Below are 24,316 nucleotides of genomic sequence, written 5' to 3'. Positions count from 1 at the left end.
TACATACGCCATCAGATATTTTGAGGAGCAGAAACTTTACAATGATCACCTGTTAAACAGGGATGAAGACAAAAGATATTTTCTTGAACAGAAACACCCTGAGGTGGGAGAAAGCACAGGCCATCTGCTTGTACAATTACTAAATCACAATCTGGGTCATCAAATATAAGAAAGTTAGTAACTGTTGGGGGTGTGGAACTTGGGGAGAGAAATGATATAGAACTATAAGAAACTTTATACCTCAAAGTTCCCAAATTATGAGTTAAAGCACCACTCCAGCATTTTTATTAGGCCGGGGCCACACGGGGCACTAGTGCGATGCTCGCATGACACTCGGCTCACGCTGGCAGCACAGCAGAGCCGAGTGTCATGCGAGTGTCCCTGCGTCTGAGGTCCGACTGTGCGAGCGGACCTCAGCTGCAGGGGGCGGGCTGGCACGGAGGAGGGGAGGGAGGGATTTCTCTCCCTCTCTCCTCTGTAGCCGGCTATTGAGATTCTCGCTCTGCACTCGCATTACACCGGTGTACCGCTAGTGCAGTGCGATTTTTCTCTCGCCCCATTCACTTGAATGGGTGCGAGAGAAAGAGTCTCGCATTACATTCGCAGCATGCTGTGATTGTTTTCTCGGTCTGATTAGGGCTGAGAAAATAATCGCTCATGTGCGCTGACACACAAGGTAAAATTGGTCCGAGTGGAATGCGATGTTTTATCACACTCCACTCGCACCGATTTTCTCGCCGTGTGGCCTAGGCCTTAGTTGCATGGCTGGAGTGGTGCTTTAAATCTTAGTCCTCTTCGCCTGGCTTCTTCATCTTCTATCCACGCTGCTGTTGATGGTTTCTGACAATTTGTGACCTGCCAGCAGCTCCAGTGTTTCATAGAGCGCGATGGAGGTCCCAACTCAATACAAGTCTATGAGAGCCTCGTTCTGGCTCTCATAGACTTGCATTGAGAGCTTGTGGTGTAACATGCGACTTCTTGCAAATCTAAAGTTTTGGCCACAACATGGCACCGCAAATCTGGAGCAGCATCAAGAAAAGGTGAAGAAGCCAGATCGCACCACTCCAGCGATAGAGGAATTGTAATCTACTCCAAATGAAAAGCACCAGGATCTGATGGACTTCCAGGAGAATTTTATAGCAGAACAGTGAAATAATATTCCCTTAGTTTTTAAGAGTGATTCATGAGGCAGTGAAACCAGCCTCACATGGTTATGTTGACAGAAAACAAACAAACAAAAAAAAAAAAAGTTATAGCTTTTGGAAGAAGGGAATGTAAAAAAAGAAAAAAAAGAAAAAACCGCTGGTGGTGAAGGGGTTTAAAACATTTGACAACATTTCGGGGTCCATGGATGAATACTACTACACTCCTGCTAAATGCCTTTAAATCCCCATTCTTTTTGGTGAATACATACATAGCACAAAAGAACATGTTTGTTCTCACGTATATATACATATTCAGTATATTTTGTATTCCCTCGTAAGATTTCATTGTTTCTTTTTCTGTAACCCGCTAGTTGGGAAAGTGCAGTCTAAGCTTTTCTTTTTGGGTCAATTTAGACTGGACTGCTTTGCTCCAAATCTTGGACTTATCCTGAATAACAAGGCAAGTCAAACTAAAAATGTACTTTTTCTTATAGGGGTTTCTTTTTTCTTTTTTTTTTCTTGTATATCTTATTAGTTAAGATTTGAAAATAGAAAAAATAAATAAATAAATAAATAGCTGTCATTTATAAAAAGTTGGAGGATGACGGATCATGAATGGAAAAAAAAAAAGTTATTCCACCATTGTTTTTAGGGTTTTGCTATAAATTGCTATAGATGATATTTGAACTTTATTCTTGTAATTAATTACAGCAATACCAAACATAATTTTTTTAGGCTTTACTACTTTTGTACAACAAAAAACATCATTTTCTTTTTTTTTGCTACCACAAAGCCATCCTGACAGCCATAACTATAAATGTAGCAAATTGACTGCTCACCCCAAAAGATTCACCAATGGATACCAGGATTCTAGAAGGAACAGATAGAAAGTGGTTAACATTTTCAGTTTTTCTGTATAACTACAGTAATAGAAAGAAAAAGCTAAATCAGCTCCATTCATATTGGCATTGTTGCTTCTAAAATAATTTCTTGTGGGTTTTTTTTTTTTTTTTAATTCAAAAACAAAGAAAACCTGACATAAAAGCATGAAAAGAATCAACTACAAAACCACATGCCAAAGAAGGGAATTTTGTTACTTACCGTAAATTCCTTTTCTTCTAGCTCCTATTGGGAGACCCAGACGATTGGGGTGTATAGCACTGCCTCCGGAGGCCACACAAAGCATTACACTAAAAAGTGTAAGGCCCCTCCCCTTCTGGCTATACACCCCCCGTGGGATCACGGGCTCATCAGTTTTAGTGCTAAAGCAAGAAGGAGGAAAGCCAATAACTGGTTTAAACAAATTCACTCCGAAGTAACATCGGAGAACTGAAAACCGTTCAACATGAACAACATGTGTACCCGAACAAAACCAACAATCCCGAAGGACAACAGGGCGGGTGCTGGGTCTCCCAATAGGAGCTAGAAGAAAAGGAATTTACGGTAAGTAACAAAATTCCCTTCTTCTTCGGCGCTCCATTGGGAGACCCAGACGATTGGGACGTCCAAAAGCAGTCCCTGGGTGGGTAAAGAAATACCTCATGTTAGAGCTGCAAAGACAGCCTTCCCCTACGGGGAGGTAACTGCCGCCTGCAGGACTCTTCTACCTAGGCTGGCGTCCGCCGAAGCATAGGTATGCACCTGATAATGTTTGGTGAAAGTGTGCAGACTCGACCAGGTAGCTGCCTGGCACACCTGTTGAGCCGTAGCCTGGTGTCGTAATGCCCAGGACGCACCCACGGCTCTGGTAGAGTGGGCCTTCAGCCCTGATGGAACCGGAAGCCCAGCAGAACGGTAGGCTTCAAGAATTGGTTCTTTGATCCATCGAGCCAGGGTGGCTTTGGAAGCCTGCGTCCCTTTGCGCTTACCAGCGACAAGGACAAAGAGTGCATCCGAGCGGCGCAGGGGCGCCGTGCGGGAAATGTAGATTCTGAGTGCTCTCATCAGATCTAACAAATGTAAATCCTTTTCATACCGAAGAACTGGATGAGTACAAAAGGAAGGCAATGAGATATCCTGATTAAGATGAAAAGAGGATACCACCTTAGGGAGAAACTCCTGAATGGGGCGCAGCACTACCTTGTCCTGGTGGAACACCAGGAAGGGAGCCTTGGATGACAGCGCTGCTAGCTCAGACACTCTCCGAAGAGACGTGACCGCCACTAGAAAGGCCACTTTCTGTGAGAGACGAGAAAGTGAAACATCCCTCAGAGGCTCGAAGGGCGGCTTCTGGAGAGCAACTAGTACCCTGTTTAGATCCCATGGATCTAACGGCCGCCTGTACGGAGGGACGATATGACAAACCCCCTGCAGGAACGTGCGCACCTGAGAAAGTCGTGCTAGACGCTTCTGAAAAAACACGGATAGTGCCGAGACTTGCCCTTTAAGGGAGCCGAGCGACAAGCCCTTTTCCAACCCAGATTGCAGGAAGGAAAGAAAAGTAGGTAACGCGAATGGCCAGGGGGATACTCCTTGTGCAGAGCACCAGGATAAGAAAATCCTCCACGTTCTGTGGTAGATCTTAGCAGAAGTGGACTTCCTAGCCTGTCTCATGGTGGCAACGACTCCTTGGGATAATCCTGAAGACGCTAGGATCCAGGACTCAATGGCCACACAGTCAGGTTCAGGGCCGCAGAATTCCGATGGAAAAACGGCCCTTGGGACAGTAAGTCTGGTCGGTCTGGTAGTGTCCACGGTTGGCCGACCGTGAGATGCCACAGATCCGGGTACCACGACCTCCTCGGCCAGTCTGGGGCGACGAGTATGACGCGGCTGCAATCGGATCTGATCTTGCGTAGCACTCTGGGCAAGAGTGCCAGAGGTGGGAACACATAAGGGAGCCGGAACTGCGACCAATCTTGCACTAAGGCGTCTGCCGCCACAGCTCTTTGATCGCGAGACCGCGCCATGAACGTCGGGACCTTGTTGTTGTGCCGCGACGCCATTAGGTCGACGTCCGGCACCCCCCAGCGGCGACAGATTTCCTGAAACACGTCCGGGTGAAGGGACCATTCCCCTGCGTCCATACCCTGGCGACTGAGGAAGTCTGCTTCCCAGTTTTCTACGCCCGGGATGTGAACCGCTGATATGGTGGATGCTCTGTCCTCCACCCACAACAGAATCCGCCGGACTTCCTGGAAGGCTTGCCGACTGCGTGTCCCTCCTTGGTGGTTGATGTATGCCACCGCTGTGGAGTTGTCCGACTGAATTCGGATCTGCTTTCCTTCCAGCCACTGCTGGAAGGCTAGTAGGGCAAGATACACTGCCCTGATTTCCAGAACATTGATCTGAAGGGTGGACTCCTGCTGAGTCCACGTCCCTTGAGCCCTGTGGTGGAGAAAAACTGCTCCCCACCCTGACAGACTCGCGTCTGTCGTGACCACTGCCCAGGATGGGGGTAGGAATGATCTTCCCTGTGATAATGAGGTGGGAAGAAGCCACCATTGCAGAGAGTCCTTGGCCGTCTGGGAAAGGGAGACTTTCCTGTCCAGGGAAGTTGACTTCCCGTCCCATTGGCGGAGAATGTCCCATTGAAGTGGGCGCAGATGAAACTGTGCAAACGGGACTGCCTCCATTGCTGCCACCATCTTCCCTAGGAAGTGCATGAGGCGCCTTAAGGAGTGCGACTGACCATGAAGAAGAGACTGTACCCCTGTCTGTAGTGACCGCTGCTTGTCCAGCGGAAGCTTCACTATCGCTGAGAGAGTATGAAACTCCATGCCAAGATACGTTAGTGATTGAGTCGGTGACAGATTTGACTTTGAAAAGTTGATGATCCACCCGAAAGTCTGGAGAGTCTCCAGCGCAACATTCAGGCTGTGTTGGCATGCCTCTTGAGAGGGTGCTTTGCAAAGTAGATCGTCCAAGTAAGGGATCACCGAGTGTCCCTGGGAGTGCAAGACTGCTACCACTGCCGCTATGACCTTGGTGAAAACCCGTGGGGCTGTCGCCAGACCAAATGGCAGAGCTACGAACTGGAGATGTTCGTCTCTTATCACAAAACGTAGAAAACGTTGGTGCTCTGTAGCAATCGGCACGTGGAGATAAGCATCTTTGATGTCTATTGATGCAAGGAAATCTCCTTGAGACATTGAGGCAATGACGGAGCGGAGGGATTCCATCCGGAACCGCCTGGCGTTCACATGCTTGTTGAGCAGCTTTAGGTCCAGAACAGGACGGAACGAGCCGTCCTTTTTTGGAACCACGAAGAGATTGGAGTAAAAACCTTGCCCTTGTTCCTGAAGAGGAACAGGGATCACCACTCCTTCTGCTCTTAGTGAGCCCACCGCCTGCAGAAGAGCATCTGCTCGGTCGGGATGTGGGGAAGTTCTGAAGAACCGAGGCGGAGGACGAGAACTGAACTCTATCCTGTACCCGTGAGACAAAATGTCTGTTACCCACCGGTCCTTGACCTGTGGCAGCCAAATGTCGCAAAAGCGGGAGAGCCTGCCACCGACCGAGGATGCGGAGGGAGGAGGCCGAAAGTCATGAGGCAGCCGCCTTGGAAGCGGTTCCTCCGGTTGCTTTCTTGGGGCGTGAGTGAGCCCGCCAGGAATCTGAGCCCCTTTGCTCCTTCTGAGTCCCTTTGGACGAGGAGAATTGGGCCTTGCCCGAGCCTCGAAAGGACCGAAACCTCGACTGCCACCTCCTCTGTTGAGGTTTGCTTGATCTGGGCTGGGGTAAGGAGGAGTCTTTACCCTTGGACTGTTTAATGATTTCAGCCAATTGCTCACCAAACAGTCTGTCTACAGATAGTGGCAAGCTGGTTAAACATTTTTTGGAAGCAGAATCCGCTTTCCATTCTTTTAACCACAAGGCTCTGCGCAAAACCACCGAGTTGGCAGACGCCATTGAGGTACGGCTCGTAGAGTCCAGGACAGCGTTGATAGCATAGGTCGCAAACGCAGACATTTGCGAAGTTAAGGACTCCACTTGCGGCACTGCTGGACGTATGATAGAGTCCACCTGTGCCAGACCAGCTGAAATAGCTTGGAGTGCCCACACGGCCGCGAATGCTGGAGCAAACGACGCGCCGATAGCTTCATAGACAGATTTCAACCAAAGGTCCATCTGTCTGTCATTGGCATCTTTAAGTGAAGCCCCATCCTCCACTGCAACTATGGATCTAGCCGCAAGCCTGGAGATTGGGGGATCCACCTTTGGACACTGGGTCCAGCGTTTGACCACGTCAGGGGGAAGGGATAACGTGTATCCTTAAGACGTTTGGAGAAACGCTTGTCTGGATAAGCATGGTGTTTCTGGACTGATTCTCTGAAGTCAGCGTGGTCCAGAAAAGTACTCAGTTTACGCTTGGGATACCTGAAATGGAACTTCTCCTGCTGTGCAGCTGCCTCTTCTGCTGAAGGGGCTGGGGGAGAAATATCCAACAGTCTATTGATGGCCGCTATAAGGTCATTTACCATGGCGTCACCATCAGGAGTATCCAGATTGAGAGCGGTCTCAGGATTAGACTCCTGATCACCCTCCTCTGTCTCATCATGCAGAGACTCTTCTCGCTGAGACCCTGATCCGCGTGATGACGTGGAGGGTCTCTCCCAGCGAGCTCGCTTAGGCTGCCTGGGACTGTCATCTGAGTCAGAGCCTTCAGCCTGAGATGCCTGGGACCCCATTGAAGCACGGATTAACTCCAACTGAGGGGGACCGGGGAACATTGACGCAGCAGTGTCCATGGTCTGAGTAACTGGCCTGGCCTGCAAGGTCTCTAGGATTTTTGTCATAGTGACAGACATCTTGTCAGCAAAAACTGCAAACTCTGTCCCCGTCACCGGGACAGGGTTCACCGGTGACTCTGCCTGGGCCACTACCACCATAGACTCCGGCTGACGAAGTGGCACAGGGACCGAACATTGCACACAATGGGGGTCTTTGGAACCTGCCGGTAGATCAGCCCCACAAGCGGCACAAGTAGCGTATACAGCCTGTGTCTTGGCACCCTTGCGTTTTGCGGATGACATGTTGTCGTCTCCTCAGTGCAATATAGGGTATACAGCCAAGAAGCGACCTTACAGTGCAATATATATATATATATGGTATAGAGAAAAAAATACACCAATATAACACTGGGGCACTAGTGGGGCCAGCACTAATGTGCTGCTTACCGCCCGCTTAACGCGGGTGTGTGGTCGCCAGAAATCCCTTGTCTGGGTCTCCCAGAGCCTGTGTCCGTTCTCCAGCCAGACTGCATGTAGGAATGGCTGCCGGCGTCCTGTGGAGAGGGGCGGGCCCTGGGCGTGTGCAGACAAAGTGCGGGAAACCTGCTCCCCACTGTGCTCAGTGAGAGGGCTGGAGTATGTAAATAAGACTCCAGCCCTCGGCGCTGACTATCGTACAGCGTCTCTCCCTTGCCCTGATTGACAGGATGGGGGCGGGAACGAAGCGGAGCTAGGCCGCAAAAGCCGGGGACTAGATTTATAAGCGCCGCCGTCGTAAAAGCACGGTCGGCGCTAAGTCCCCGGCGCACCACAAGTCTCAGCCGCGCCGCCGCTCCAGGGGCGGCCGGCGCGGCAGTCCCCAACACAAAAAGTCCCTCAGAGAAACTGCAGTGACTGTAACCCCAGCGCACAGCGCTACTGTCCCCGGCGCACTAGCACACCCAGCAAGTCTGGAGTGTGCGCGGCCTGTCCATACGGGGACACAGAGTACCTGAATGTAGCAGGGCCTTGTCCCTGAACGGTACCCAGCTCCGTATCCAGCAGGTTCTACGGGTCTGTGGATGGAGCCCGGCCTCAGGGCTTGGGGGCCGGTAAGATCCCACTTCCTCAGAGCCCCTCAGGAGGATGGGGAAGGAAAGCAGCATGTGGGCTCCAGCCTCCGTACCCACAATGGGTACCTCAACCTTAACAAACACCGCCAATAGGAATGGGGTGAGAAGGGAGCATGCTGGGGGCCCTAGTATGGGCCCTCTTTTCTTCCATCCGATATAGTCAGCAGCTACTGCTGACTAAACAGTGGAGCTATGCGTGGATGTCTGACCTCCTTCGCACAAAGCTTGAAAACTGATGAGCCCGTGATCCCACGGGGGGTGTATAGCCAGAAGGGGAGGGGCCTTACACTTTTTAGTGTAATGCTTTGTGTGGCCTCCGGAGGCAGTGCTATACACCCCAATCGTCTGGGTCTCCCAATGGAGCGCCGAAGAAAAATCCTTTTAAAATAAATGCCAGTTCAACCCATTAAGATCGCAGATTTATAAACTAAAATAAAACTAACTCAACAATCATTGGGGTGACAGACTCAAGTTTACTTGCAAATTGCTGATTAATAAACTATAATACATCATTTATTACATATTTTAAACCTGCATCACATACATTAATTGTATCCTACGATGACTCAGACTAAATAAGGCAATGTCTTCCAAATTTATGTATGGAAATGGTTCCTGGGGCTTTTCAACACTAGAGATAATGACGTGATCATGTCAGATTAACCATCCTACATATTTTGGCTGAACGATTCTTTGGCTGGCCGTTATCTCTCCTGACATCTCCATACACAGGACTGCTCATCCGTGCGCTCCTGTGCTCTCTGAAGGATCTTCTTCAAAACAACTTTAGTAGAGGCTTCACTCCCGGAGAACAAAAGGATCAGACAGAGGTTTCTCTCTCCTACATTATCTGCTGGGTAAAAGTCGGGAGGCCACTATACACATTAGGCCTAAGGTTACTTTCACACATCCGGTTAGAGCAGTGCGGCTCAATCCGGCTGTGAAACCTATGCAACAGATGCGGCGAAAACAGGATGCATACTTTTTTACATGCGGCCCGTCCGTTTTTTTTTCCGGTTGCGGCATGCTACTGAGCATGTGCAGTGGAAGAAACCGCATGCGGTGGCCAGATGCGGTTTCCTCCTCATCGCGCCGCATCCGGCGTCCATAGGCATGCATTGAAAAATGCGCCGCAGCGGCCGGATGCGGCGCGATGCTTTTTTTTTTGCCGGAGCAAAAAACGTTGCAGGCAACGTTCCATCCGGCCGCGGCATCGGCAAAATCTGCCGAATGCGGCAAAAACCGGACCGAACGCAAGCCCATGTGGCACAATATGGCACTAATGTAAGTCTATGCAAAAAAACCGCAACCGGCGGCAAAAAAAACGGTTGCGGTTTTTCTGCAGAGCGCCGTATTGTGCCGCAGAGCAAAAACCGGATGTGTGAAAGTAGCCTAAGACACACGGCGAGAAAAACAGTGCGAGTGGAGTGCGATAAAAAAAAAAAATCGCATTCCACTCGGACCAATATCAGCCCATGTGTCAGCACACATGAGCGATTATTTTCTCCCTAATCGGACAGAGAAAACAATCGCAGCATGCTACGATTGTAATGCAATCATTGTTTCTCTCGCACCCATTCAAGTCTATGGGGCGAGAGAAAAATCACACTGCGAGTGCATGGTGAGAATGGCAATAGCCGGTTACTGAGGAGAGAGAGAGATAAATCCCTCCCTCCCCTCCTCCGTGCCGGCCCGCCCCACCGCAGCGCTGGCCCGCTCCTCCTCAGAGCCGGGCCGCCCCCCCGCAGCTGAGGTCCGCTAGCACGAATGGACCTCAGTCGCAGGGACACTCACATGACACTCTGCTCTGCTATACTGCCAGCATGAGCAGAATGTCATGCGACGGGATCGCAGTAGATTCCCGTGTGGCCCCGGCCTTAGACTGACCGCCAAAGAAGGCCTTAGTCTAATGTGTATGTGACTTTCTGTCACTAATTCTATTGAAGAATAGTAGAGTCAGAATCCCCCCTTAACCCGAGATGGCTGGTTAGAGATCATAAATGTAGATAAGATATAACTTTGGATCAGTGAACCAAAATCCTGTTTATTAAATACAACAAATAACTATTGGTTTAGACAATCGTGGCCAAGAATCTGATGGTCACTTCCATCAGTATAATCCTTGCAGGTGGTGCGAGGAACCTCACTTGTTTATTACAAATGATATTATAGGGAATACTAGAAAAAAAGAAGTCATGCAGTAAAGTCTAAACAACAGATCTTGAAACTAGGGCCACACTGCATGATTTAGGCTAGTTTCACACTTGCGTTGGACGGGATCCGTAGCATTGCGTTGTGTGACGCATGCAACGGATGCGTTGCATATAGTGGCACAACGCAATGCTACGGATCGTACAAAATAACGGAAAGCTTTTTGTTTTCTTTTCTTCTTACAGTTTACCGGCAGCCGACTATTGTGAACAATCAGCTGATCGCTCTTAATAGCCGGCGGCCGAGCGCTCTCACATGCCGGCGGCCGAGCGCTCAGCTGAGTGCCCTGACATGCTGGCGGCCGATCGCTCAACTGAATGCCCTGACATGCCTGCGGCCGAGCGCTCAGCTGGGCGCCCTGACATGCCGGCGGCCGATCGCTCAGCTGAATGCCCTGACATGCCTGCGGCCGAGCGCTCAGCTGAATGCCCTGACATGCCTGCGGCCGAGCGCTCAGCTGGGCGCCCTGACATGCCGGCGGCCGAGCGCTCAGCTGGGCGCCCTGACATGCCGGCGGCCGAGCGCTCAGCTGGGCGCCCTGACATGCCGGCAGCCGAGCGCTCAGCTGAGCGCCCTGACATGCCGGTAGATCAACTGAGCGCCCTGACATGCCGGCGGCCAAGCGCTCAGCTGAACGTTCGGCCACCGAGAAATAAAATAAAGTTTGTGATAAAAAAAAAAAAAAAAAAAAAAAGAGCATGCGCAGTGAAAAATAAAGGTTTCCGCTGCTCAAAAAAAGTTACATGCAGCATTCCATCCGCCCGACGCTCACTGACTGTCAGCGTCAAAACAACTGATGCGCTGCGGGGCGGATGCAATTCAAGACCATCCGTTGCTATCTGTAGCTAATAAAAGTCTATGAGGAATATAACGGTTTCCTGTAACGGTTACCGTAATTCCTCAAGGCTGCGGATAGCAACGGATCCCGTCCAACGCAAGTGTGAAACTAGCCTTAGTTTATTTTTTTTATTTTAAAGAGACTGTCTGGTCTCAATCCATAACTTTTCAATCACTCTATGTGCCTGCAGATGTCTAAATCCTCACATTGCTCGCACTGTGTGGATTTACTGGTTTCAGAGGCAGGAACAGCGGTTACATAGCTGTGAGTATGCGATATGCAGACTAGATGGGCGGCAGCCTAGCTCAATGCAAGTGTATTGAGAAGGATGTGCCCCTCCAGTCGGATTGTGGCTGGGAGTCTTCATATCACATACTCTCAGCCACATGACCGCTGATCCCGGCTCTGACACCTGCGAATCCTCACAGCATACAGTACATAGAGTTACTGCAAACCTATGGATTTAGGCCAGAAAATCCCTTTAAGTTTTCATCCCGAGACTCAGGTTGCAAGGAGAAAAAAAAAAACAAAAAACATGTAAGCATACGGCTTAAAAGGTTTCTCAATAACTGCAAAATATTTAGTTAAAATACTTGGTACCATCCCTTTCTAACCAAATCGTACTTATGATTCTGTGGTTTGGTAGCATGAGATGCAACCACTCGCTCTCAGCTGCTCCATAGAAGGGCCGGGAGGAGTGCCTACTAATTATGCACTATGCATTTATTGTGAAATTGGTATTGCGAGCAAGAAGGACTCTTTAATCGGTGAATTATACAGGCGATTTTGTTTATTTATATATTTGCATTAATAAAAATATTGTATTTTTATTTTATATGGCTTATTTCTTTAATTCTTGTTCCACAAAGAGGGGTATGTGGCAACAAGGTATTTAGAAGACACGATTAACAGTATCATATCTTGCACACAGTGAGCCCTCGCGGGCAGGGACCTCTCTCCTCCTGTACCTGTCTGTGTTTTGTATTGTTTAGGATTATTGTACTTTTCCCTATTATGTATACCCCTTTCACATGTGAAGCACCATGGAATAAATGGCACTATAATAAATAATAATGATATTTTTGAAGTTATCATAGTATGACGCAAGTGGACAGGTTTATTGGGAATCTGTCAGCAGGTTTTGCTAAGCAAGCTGAGGACAGGAAGCAATAAGGCTATGTCCGCACACTGCAGTTTTGTCGTAACCACAAAAATGCACTCTGTGGCAAAAAAACCCAAACATATGGTGCATTTTTTATGTGTTTTTGGACCATGCATTTTTTTTTTATCACCAATAGGTGAAAAACACGAAAATAAATTGATATGCTGCTTTTTTGTGGTCAACACAAAAATGCAGCCAAAATACAAACAAAAAAAAAATCAAGGTGCCTACAGCAAATCTGAAATCTCAGACACTGTGAGGGAAGCAAAAGCATGCAGTTTGTGGTGACAAACGCTGTGTGCAGACAGCAAAAATGAAAACAGACTTTTCTGGTGAAGCAAAGTCATGCAGTTTTCTGAACAAAAACGCACCCGAAAAACGCCTAGTGCGCACATAGCCTAAAAGGTCACCCACCAACTGCATGGCATGACATATAACCTAGGAGTTATTAAAAAAAAAAAAAAAAAAGCGCTGTCCTTCTCTAATCCGTGTGTGCAATTGTTTACACAATTAAGGGGTTTATTATCCTGTTATTAACATTGCAGGACGGTCCAACTGCTGTGATTGACACCTCACAGTCAATGCACACTCTCTAGAGAGCCTCCTGTGGGCGGGACAGCTTTGCTGTGTTCCTGAATCTAAATTCTTTAAGAACGGCTTCAGACAGTAATCCAAGTGATACATTGTTGGATTCAGAATCTCTTTGCCTATATTATGTTGCTGTCAAATGAGGTAGCAAAAACCTGCTGACAAATTCCCTTTAAAAACTGCAATACCACAGTGAAAAACTTCTGCTTTCAGAGAATGCTGCAGACTTTACCTGTTTTCTCATAAATCAGATACAAATCCACATGTTCGTATGTGCAAAATTTTAAAGGGTTCCATCTGTCTGCAGCATTTAACCACAGGCTCACAGCATAGACATCAAATATGCATATAAAAGCCCTGATGTTGACCACCCATGCAAGAGCTGTAGGCAAAGATGAAAGTTGCTCAGTCCCACCCAATGTGACTTGTGACATTATTTCTAAAGGCCCCGTTACACGCAACGACACATCTAACGATATATCGCCGGGGTCACGGATTCCGTGACGCACATCCGGCATCGTTAGCGACCGTCACTGCGTGTGACACCAATGAACAGCCGACGGCTCCTAACGATTTTGTGCGCCACGGGCAGCGATTTGCCCGTGACGCACAAACGACGGGGGAGGGTGCTTTCACCAGCGATATCGATGCGTGTAAAGCCCCCTTAAGTTGGGAGACAAGTGAGCAGCTGATAGCTGTTTCATGTATAGTTCATCCCAAGGGTAAAAAAAAGCATCCCAAAAAAGTCAATGATGTCCCCACCTCATCCCCTAGTACTCATGAATATCTATGGACAGATTATACATATATTCAACAAACCTAGTCCGTGGCGTCAGCTTTGTTGGTGAAAGCAATAGATCAGATGATTTGTATGGACTTCTTAATGGGGAAACATAGATGTTATTTCCCCCAGGAATTTTTAACGGAGAATTTGGAAACCTATACGGACTCCGTGGAATTTGAGGAATTGGAGATAAGGTTGGGGGCTGAAAAACAAAGTAAAATAAAATGAGCCAAATCAATAGATATCTTTCTGTATTACAATCAGACTCAAGTTGACAATAATGCTGTATTCAGGAAATTATTAATAGTTCATATAACTAGTTGTGTGTTTGCACAATTCACCACAATATCATAAGACATAATGATCTCACCCTTGGTGATGCATACTGCAAGATATTGCTTTTTAGCTTCTGCATGAAGACCAGGTTATAGAACACTATGATGGAGTCGTGCTGTCCTTCACGAATCAACACGTGCTTAAATGTCTGTAAAAGAAAAACGGTAATAAAAGGAGGTGGCAATAATATATCTACCAAAACCGCCAATATACATAGAAGCAGCAGATAACGGAGGATCCCTCCCAAGATCAGTAAATAATGATATAAGAAGGACATTAGTGAATGATATTCTTATATAGATATTCTTCTTTTTCCATTATCATCTAATAAAAACTGGTACCCGGAACACATCCCTTGCAAGGTGTGAAATATTAATTAACCCCTTCACCCCCGGCCACTAAAACACCCTAATGACCGGGCCATTTTTTGCAATTCTGACCAGTGTCACTTTGACAGGTTATAACTCTGGAACGCTTCAACGGATCCTGGCGATTCTGAGATTGTTTTTTCGTGACATATTGTACTTCATGTCAGTGGTAAATTTAGGCCGATACTTTTTGCGTTTATTTGTGAAAGTTTAGGAAATTGTGCGAAAATTTCGCAATTTTCAAACTTTGAAAATTTATGCCCATAAATCTGAGAGAGATGTCACACAAAATAGTTACTAAATAACTTTTCCCACTTGTCAACTTTACATCAGCGCAATTTTCGAAAGAAATTTTTTTTTCCGTTAGGAAGTTAGAAGGGGTCAAAGTTCATCAGCAATTTCTAATTTTTCCAACAAAATTTACAAAATATTTTTTTTTAGGGACCACATCACATTTGAAGTGACTTTGAGAGGCCGAGGTGACAGAAAATACCCAAAAGTGACCCCATTCTAAAAACTGCACCCCTCACACTGCTCAAAACCACATCCAAGAAGTTTATTAACCCTTTAGGTGCTTCACAGGACCCAAAGCAATGCGGAAGGAAAAAAATGAAAATTTTACTTTTTAACACAAAAATGTTACTTTAGCCATAAAATTTTCATTTTTACAAGGGAGAAAAGAGAAAGTGCACCCTACAATTTATTGTGCATTTTCTCCTGAGTACGCTGATACCCCATATGGGGTAAAAATCAATTGTTTGGGTGCACGGAAGAGGTCGAAAGGCAAGGAGCGCCATTTGAATTTTTGAAGACAAAATTAGCTGCACTCATTAGCGGACGCCATGTCGGGTTTGAGGACCCCTGAGGTGCCTAAACAATGGAGCTCCCCCACAAGTGACCCCATTTTGGAAACTAGAGCCCTCAAATATTTTTTCTAGATGTTTGATGAGCACTTTGAACACCTGGGGGCTTCACAGAAGTTTATAACGTTGAGCCGTGAAAAGAAAAAAATTTTTTTTTACCACAAAACTGTTGCTTCAACTAGGTAGCTTTTTTTTCAGAAGGGTATCGGGAAAAAATGCAACATAAAATGTATTGTCCATTTTCTCCTGACTACGCAGATACCTCATATGTGGTGGAAATCAAATGTTTGGACACACGGCAGTGCTCGGAAGGCAAGGAGCGCCATTTGAATTTTTGAACGCAAAATTAGCTGCACTAATTAGCGGACGCCATGTCGGGTTTGAAGACCCCCTGAGGTGCCTAAACAATGGAGCTCCCCCACAAGTGACCCCATTTTGGAAACTAGAGCCCTCAAATAATTTTTCTAGATGTTTGGTGAGCACTTTGAACACCTGGGGGCTTCACAGAAGTTTATAACGTTGAGCCGTGAAAAGAAAAAAAAAATTTTTTACCACAAAAACTGTTGCTTCAACTAGGTAGCTTTTTTTTTTCCACAACGGTATCAGGAAAAAATGCACCAACGTATTGTCCATTTTCTCCTGAGTACGCAGATACCTCACATGTGGTGGAAAGTAATTGTTGGGCGCATGGCGGGGCTCAGAAGAGAAGGGCACCATTTGACAGCAAAATTGATTGGAATCATTAGCGGACGCCATGTTACGTTTTTAGACCCCCCCCCATAGTGCCTAAACAGTGGAGCTCCCCCACAAATTACCCCATTTTGGAACTAGACCCCTCAAGGAATTTATCTAGATGTTTAGTGAGCCCCTTGTACCCCTAGGGGCTCCACTGAAAGTTGATAACGTTGAACCATGAAAATTATTTATTTTTTTTAAATTTTTTTTTTAAAATTTTTGCAGCAACAAGGTAGCTTTTTTTTTTTTTCTTTTTACAACGGTATCAGGAAAAAATGCACCATAAAACGTATTGTGCAATTTTTCCCGAGTACACAGATACCTCACATGTGGTGGAAATCAATTGTTTGGGCGCATGGCGGGGCTCAGAAGACAAGGAACGCCATTTGACTTTTTAAACGCACAGACGCAGTGCACTGATTGGCTGCTGCAGGAGGCACGGTCGGATGAGATACAAAAAGCGCTGGGGATACGGAAAAAGAAAAAGTCACGCCAAAAATTGAGCAGGGATGTTGATCCGCGCTCAGCGGGACGCACGGACAGATGTGATACTTTTTTTTCCGTATCCCCGACGCTTTTTGTATTGCATCAGTCCGTGCGTCCCGCCGAGCGCTGATCAGGGATGCACATAACGGATCGGCATCCCTGCTCAATTTTTGGCGTGACTTTTTTTTCCGTATCCCCGATGCTTTTTGTCACCCCAAAAATTGAGCAGGGATGCCGATCCGTTATGTGCATCCCTGATCAGCGCTCGGCGGGACGCACGGACAGATGCGATACAAAAAGCGTCGGGAATACGGGAAAAAAAGTCCCGCCGAAAACTGACCACGGATGCAGATACGTTATCTGCATCCCTGATCAGCGCTCGGCGGGACGCACGGACGCATGAGGTGTAAAAATGGAAAGGGGATAGAGGAAAAAAAAGAAAAAAAAAAAAAAAGTTATACTCACAGTACCCAGAGGATTAGCAGGAGGAACAGAAGGCAAGGAACAGCTTTACAGCAGCAGCCAGCAGGCAGGAAGTTGGACAGCTCAGCAGAAGACCCAGGAAGAAGGACCCAGCGATGGAGGCAGATGTGATCGGCCGGTGAAGACAGGTAAGAGGACGTCGGGGGGACAGCAGAGGGGGACGGGGACAGCAGAGGGGGACGGGGACAGCAGAGGGGGAGGGGGGAAAGCAGAAGGGGAGAGCAGAGGAGGGAGATACCGGAGGAGCTGCAGAATAGAGATCACGGGGGAGGCCGGCAGATTGGGATGTCGGGGGGCAGACTGGGATGTCTGGGGGCAGACCGGGATGTCTGGGGGCAGACCGGGATGTCTGGGGGCAGATCGGGATGTCTGGGGGCAGATCGGGATGTCGGGGGGCAGATCGGGATGTCGGGGGGCAGATCGGGATGTCGGGGGGCAGATCGGGATGTCGGGGGGCAGATCGGGATGTCGGGGGGCAGATCGGGATGTCGGGGGGCAGATCGGGATGTCGGGGGGCAGATCGGGATGTCGGGGGGCAGATCGGGATGTCTGGGGGCAGATCAGGATGTCGGGGGGGGCACGGGCAGGGGCCATTACGGGAGCGCGCAGGAGCAATCACAAGAGCGCGCAGGGGCTGCAAGGAGAGCAGAGGAGGAGAGAGATACCGGAGGGGCTGCAGAATAGAGATCACGGGGGAGGCCGGCAGATTGGGATGGCGGGGGGCAGATCGGGATGTCGGGGGGGGGGCAGATCGCAGGGGGGCACGGGCAGGGGCCATTACGGGAGCGCGCAGGAGCAATCACAAGAGCGCGCAGGGGCTGCAAGGTGAGCACAATACTCACCGCTCCTGCTCCGTGACAGCAGCGGCAGCAGCAGCGGTGGCGTGGCACCACTAGTACCAGCCAGTGCTGCACGCTGCAGACATGTTGGGGGAGGGTCCCCAGACTAGCACAGGCCTGGGGAGGGCGGCCACCGGCAGATCAGACCGCCCCACTGCACACTGATTGGAGCGATTGCGCGTCATAGCACGATCACTCCAATCTGTGCTGCAGGGGCTGGGAGCGGCATGTTTGAGATCCACCTATGATCTGCTGTAGCTTCTACAGCATCTCATAGCCGGATCTCACAGTATCGCACTATTTCCGGTATTATTTTTACCGAAATCAGTGCGAAAGATGTGGTTGGCGGTTCAGATTTGAACAGCCAATCACATCGATCGTCGATGGGGGGTGGCGATGCCACCCCCCTGGGGTGAAGCAAAGGTCCCCTGCTGTAAGAAACAGCAGGGGACATCATTTGAAAGCCGTTGCTATGGCCACGGCAATCAAATGAAGTTTAGGCAGTAAAATTACGTCCCTGGTCGTTAAGTCACGTTAAAATAGGACGTAATTTTACTGCCCGCGGTCGTGAAGGGGTTAAGCCATTGTGCGAAATTGTCCAGAGGCAAGCAGCGGGTGAGTGAATCCCATTTACACATGACGACGCTCATCCAATGAATGAGTTCTTTCATCAGGTGATCTAATGAGAATCCGAACTGACATCCGGGTGAGATTGTGGCACTTAAATGCCGCTGTAAGTGATCACTTAATGGGCGCTCCTTGCTGCTATTGTGATAAAATCACAGTTTTATTTCCAGCAGTAATAGTTCACAGCACAGATTGGCAGCTTTCTAACTATGTACACTGCACACAAAAAGCTGACAATCAGTGAGGTGTGCAAGCTTACATAGAGTTCTTGAATATGGAGGACTACTGGCAGCAGGTTTATTAATCCTGTAGTGATAAAATCACTTTAGCAGGAGACTATCAAAACTACGCTAAGGAGTCCAGTAAGTGACATCTCTGGAATCAGGATCTCTGCCCCTACATTATGCTGCTCTCAGATTAGTTGAAAAAAAAACCTTGTGGCAGACTCCCTTTAAAGAGGTTCCGATTAATGCTGCTAAGAGACAGATGCCAGCTATATATGACCGGAAAAATGTCCTGTGTGCAATGGGCTCTACGTTGAGCCTACTCCAAAGTACCCCACACACGCCATGATGTATACATCTGTTATGAAGCATGAAAGGCTTAAAGTAGCAGTTACAGTGCTGGCCAAAAGTATTGGCACCCCTGCAATTCTGTCACATAATACTCAGTTTCTTCCTGAAAATGATTGCAATCACAAATTCTTTGGTATTATTAACTTCATTTATTTTGCTTGCAATGAAAAAACACAAAAGAGAATGAAACAAAAATCCAATCATTGATCATTTCACACAAAACTCCAAAAAATGGGCGAGACAAAAGTATTGGCACCCTTAGCCTAATACTTGGTTGCACAACCTTTAGCCAAAATAACTGCGAACAACCGCTTCCGGTAACCATCAATGAGTTTCTTACAATGCTCTGCTGGAATTGTAGACCATTCTTCTTTGGCAAACTGCTCCAGATCCCTGAGATTTGAAGGGTGCCTTCTCCAAACTGCCATTTTGAGATCTCTCCACAGGTGTTCTATGGGATTCAGGTCTGGACTCATGGTTGGCCACTTTAGTAGTCTCCAGTGCTTTCTATCAAACCATTTTCTAGTGCTTTTTGAAGTGTGTTTTGGGTCATTGTCCTGCTGGAAGACCAATGACCTCTGAGGAAGACCCAGCTTTCTCACACTGGGCCCTACATTATGCTGCAAAATTTGTTGGTAGTCTTCAGACTTCATAATGCCATGCACACGGTCAAGCAGTCCAGTGCCAGAGGCAACAAAGCAACCCCAAAACATCAGGGAACCTCCACCATGTTTGACTGTAGGGACTGTGTTCTTTTCTTTGAATGCCTCTTTTTTTTCCTGTAAACTCTATGTTGATGGCTTTTTCCCAAAAAGCTCTACTTTTGTCTCATCTGAGCAGAGAACATTCTTCCAAAACATTTTAGGCTTTCTCAGGTAAGTTTTGGCAAACTCCAGCCTGGCTTTTTTATGTCTCGGGGTAAGAAGTGGGGTCTTCCTGGGTGTCCTACCATACAGTCCCTTTTCATTCAGACGCCGACGGATAGTACGGGTTGACACTGTTGTACCCTCGGACTGCAGGACAGCTTGAACTTGTTTGGCTGTTAGTCGAGGTTCTTTATCCACCATCCGCACAATCTTGCGTTGAAATCTCTTGTCAATTTGTATTTTCCTTCCACATCTAGGGAGGTTAGCCACAGTGCCATGGGCTTTAAACTTCTTGATGACACTGCGCACCGTAGACACAGGAACTTTCAGGTCTTTGGAAATGGACTTGTAGCCTTGAGATTGCTCATGCTTCCTCACAATTTGGATTCTCAAGTCCTCAGTCAGTTCTTTGGTCTTCTTTCTTTTCTCCATGCTCAATGTGGAACACACAAGGACACAGGACAGAGGTTGAGTCAACTTTAATCCTTGTCAACTGGCTGCAAGTGTGATTTAGTTATTGCCAACACCTGTTAGGTGCCACAGGTAAGTTACAGGTGCTGTTAATTACACAAATTAGAGAAGCATAACATCATTTTGCAAACCGTGCCAATACTTTTGTTCACCCCCTTTTTTATGTTTGGTGTGGAATTATATCCAATTTGGCTTTTTGACTTTTTTTTTTCATTGAAGACAAATTAAGTGAAGATAATAATACCAAAGAATTTGTGATTGCAATCATTTTCAGGAAGATACTGAGTATTATCTGACAGAATTGCAGGGGTGCCAATACTTTTGGCCAGCACTGTATGAAGAAAAGTGAACGACTCTTTCTGCATTTATTATGCCATCACTTACCTCTTGGTTTGTGTTTGTAAGCTGTTTGTATGCGGTCACAATAGTCTTAAACCTGAGATCAATGTTTTTAGCCTTACAAATGCCATACATAGAACACATCATGATCTGAAGAGAAAAAAATTAAACATTCATTACTACCACATAGTGCCCATACTCTAGTGATTTCAGACAGTGTATAGTAAGCAACCCATTGTCAACAGTTCATCTAAAAAGGTTGTTTTGTATAAAGGTCCCCGTACACATTAGGTGAAAGTTATTCAAATCCACTAATGTCAACAGATGATGTTGGGGAAGAGAAGGTTTGGGAAGATGGAATGTCAACATGCGATCTTTGTTTTCAGGGTTGATAAGCCGCTGCCACAGGCTCAGTTATCTCTCCACACTGAGAATCCACGAGTGGTCAGTGGAGCCATGTGTATGAGAAAAGCCAAATGTTCAGCTGGCCACTGTCTTGTGGATGGCCAGATTAATAACTAATTGCTAACAGATACCTCACTGTCTTGGGTGCAGGCAGTAAATGCTGAAAAGACACAATAGTTGGCGCCTCCTCACAAGACTATTCTATTGTTTGTATATGACTTTATGCAAACAACTGAACCCAACGACTCCAAGCATCAATCCTCTGTTAGCATTTCTTAAGGTGGCTTTACACACTGCAACATCGCAAACGACATCGCTGTAATGTCACCGGTTTTGTGACGTTATAGCGACCTCCCCAGCGACATTGCAGTGTGTGAAACACATCAGCGACCTGGCCCCTGCTGTGAAGTTGCTGATCGCTACAAATCGTTCAGGACCATTCTTTGGTCCCTTGTTTCCCGCTGTGCAGCAAAGTCTCAGTGTGTAAAGGGGACTTTACAGCGACTTCGTTAGCGACTTCCCTTTCAAAAAGCTGCTTTAGGCCTGCAACACACATCCGTTTAAAACGTGCGTGTTTGGTCCGTTTCCGTACATACCGGAGATACGACCAAACGTGCACATATGTTTTTTTATGTTTGAAGGCACACGTGCATGTTATTTGATCTTCCGAGAAATGTCCGTGTGTGATGCAAAATGCCGTTACTACATGTCGGAAGACAGAGTAGCGGGATGAGAATGTACTCGGGTGAACTTCACCCGACTTCATTGTCATGCCGCGGCTCTGTTTGTGTGCCGTGTACTGATTAGCGGTCACCTGTGAAGGATTCACCGGTGACCTCTAATCCCCCGAGTGACTGAAGTGTCCCCCCCTCTCTCATACTCACCGATCCCCGGCACTGCACGGCATTCACACTGCTCCGGTGGCTTTTTCTAATTTGAAAAAGCCGGCCGCTCATTAAACAATCTCGTATTCCCTGCTTTCCCCGCCCACCGGCGCCTATGATTGGTTGCAGTGAGACACGCCCCCACGCTGAGTGACAAGTGTCTCACTGCACCCAATCACAGCAGCCGGTGGGCGTGTCACTATGGAGTATAGAAATAAATAATTTAAAAAAACGGTGTGCGGTTCCCCCCAAATTTAATACCAGCCAGATAAAGCCATACGGCTGAAGGCTGGTATTCTCAGGATGGGGAGCCCCACGTTATGGGGAGCCCCCCAGCTTAACAATATCAGTTAGCAGCCGCCCAGAATGGCCGCATACATTAGATGCGACTGTTCTGGGACAGTACCCGGCTCTTCCCGATTTGCCTTGGTGCGTTGACAAATCGGGGTAATAAGGAGTTATTGGCAGCCCATAGCTGCCAATAAGTCCTAGATTAATCATGTCAGGCGTCTCCCGGAGAAACCTTCCATGATTAATCTGTAAATTACAGTAAATAAACACACACAACTGAAAAATCCTTTATTAGAAATAAAAAACACAAACACATTCCCTGGTTCACCACTTTAAATCAACCCCAAAAAGCCCTCCATGTCCGGCGGAATCCAGGATGGTCCAGCGTCGCTTCCAGCTCTGCTGCATGAAGGTGACCGGAGCAGCAGAAGAAACCGCCGCTCCTGTCACCTCCACGCAGCAAATGAAGAGAGCCGCGTGATCGGCTGAGCTGTCACTGAGGTTACCTGGATCTAGTGGTGGATGCAGCGGTGGCCGCGAGTAACCTCAGTGGCAGCTCAGCTGATCGCGATACTAACCTCAGTTGCTGCGTGGAGCTGACCGAAGCGGCGGTGAGTAGCGCGATCAGCTGAGCTGTCACTGAGGTTACCCGCAGCCACCGCTGCATCCACCGCTGGATCCAGGTAACCTCAGTGACAGCTCAGCCGATCACGCGGGAAGGTGTCGTCCAAAAGAAAAACAAATTCAATAACTGAAAAAATGTAAAGTATTAATGCTTTGTTTAGATATTATTTGTTTTTAATTGAGCAAAATATATAATATATAATATATATATATATATATAATATATATATATATATAAAAAAGTTTGATATTTTCCACTCAAACACTAGGGGGAGCAGCTGCTGAAATCCTACAGAGATCCCACTGTAGAAATAGCCTGGATTACAGCTGCAGTAAAGTGGGCAGAATCTGCTCTCCTGTGTGTGATGTCACCTCCCCCTCTCACTCTGGGGGTTTAAAGAGATAACAGAGAATGAAGTGTAGGGACACTGTGCGAAACCATTTTGCTGGTGACCAGAAATGTCTATAGTGTCACCAAGGACAGCATGAGTATCACACAGGATCGGATTAGATAAACAGCTCAGCAGACAGTATCACACAGGATAGAATTAGATACATGGCTCAGCAGACAGTATCACACAGGAGAGGATTAGATACACAGCTCAGCAGACTATCACACAGGAGAGAATTAGATACACGGCTCAGTAGACCGTATTACACACAGGATAAAATTAGATACAGCTCAGCAGGCAGTATCACACAGGAGAGGATTATATACACGGCACGGGGGGTGAGGTCAGTGTCATTGGAGATGGTAGCAGAGGCGGCGCGTCCAGGTCACAGCTGACACCTTGCCTTCTCTAATGTTACTAAATGGGGTCGAAGCCCGACTATCAGAGTCTATGCCCAGTGGGCTGGCATAAAGGAGGTGAGTAACAAACACCAAATCCAAGATGGCAGTCCCCACCAGTGCCTTCAGTAAATTAGAATTAAATAAAAACTAACTAAGCCGTGATTTTAATTTTGTATTAAAAATACTTTATCTCATAATCACTATTAATAAAAAAATAAAAAACCACGACACCCTTCCTTTAAGACCAAAGTCAGAAACCTAAATGTCTGCAGTAAAATTTCACCTTTTGGAAGTTCCCTTTCTCAGTCTAAGTGTTTTTTATAGGTAAAGTATTGTGTGGGTTTGATAAAAACTGAATGCAAAACAATGTGGGTCCATGACATCAATAGGTCTACGGATGGGGTTGTTTTTGTTTTTTCCTGGGGCTGACCGAATCTACAATGGCATCCCATGTCCTCCCCAACCTCACCACCACGCTTATGCCAAGCGTCATCGTTAACCTCTGGTACCTTCCCTTCTGCTTTCAAACATGCCACAATCACACCTAGCCTAAAGAAACTATACTTCGACCTAACCTCTACTCGCCCCATATCACTCCTCCTGTTCGCCTCCAAACTCCTCTAACAGCACGCCTATGCTGAACGTTCCTGCCACCTCTCATCTAACTCAATCTTCAACAATCTACAATCCGGCTTCCATACCCACCAATCCACAGAAACTGCCCTGCCCACAATTACTGCCAAAGCTAACAGACAATTCTCTATACTCCTCCTTCTAAACCTGTCATCTTCCATCGACAAGGTCGATCGCTTTCTACTA

General features: G+C 47.2%; 1 protein-coding gene across 1 annotated transcript in view; it reads right to left on the bottom strand.

Moving 5' to 3' along the window:
• The window catches only part of RB1 (RB transcriptional corepressor 1), a 334,069-nt gene that overhangs the window by 15,985 nt on the left and 293,768 nt on the right, over window positions 1-24,316 (bottom strand). Inside the window, exons 21-24 of the mRNA XM_075336899.1 lie at window positions 20,546-20,650; window positions 13,883-13,996; window positions 13,548-13,714; window positions 1,985-2,015 (exon numbers count right to left, since the gene is read on the bottom strand). Of these exons, the coding sequence (XP_075193014.1) occupies window positions 1,985-2,015; window positions 13,548-13,714; window positions 13,883-13,996; window positions 20,546-20,650 (417 nt within the window). The remainder of the gene's footprint in view (window positions 1-1,984; window positions 2,016-13,547; window positions 13,715-13,882; window positions 13,997-20,545; window positions 20,651-24,316) is intronic.

The sequence above is a fragment of the Anomaloglossus baeobatrachus genome, chromosome 2 (assembly GCF_048569485.1).
Source record: "Anomaloglossus baeobatrachus isolate aAnoBae1 chromosome 2, aAnoBae1.hap1, whole genome shotgun sequence".
Lineage (NCBI taxonomy): Eukaryota > Metazoa > Chordata > Amphibia > Anura > Aromobatidae > Anomaloglossus > Anomaloglossus baeobatrachus.
Note: the sequence above shows the minus strand (reverse complement) of the source record. Positions and strands in the feature narration are given on the sequence as shown.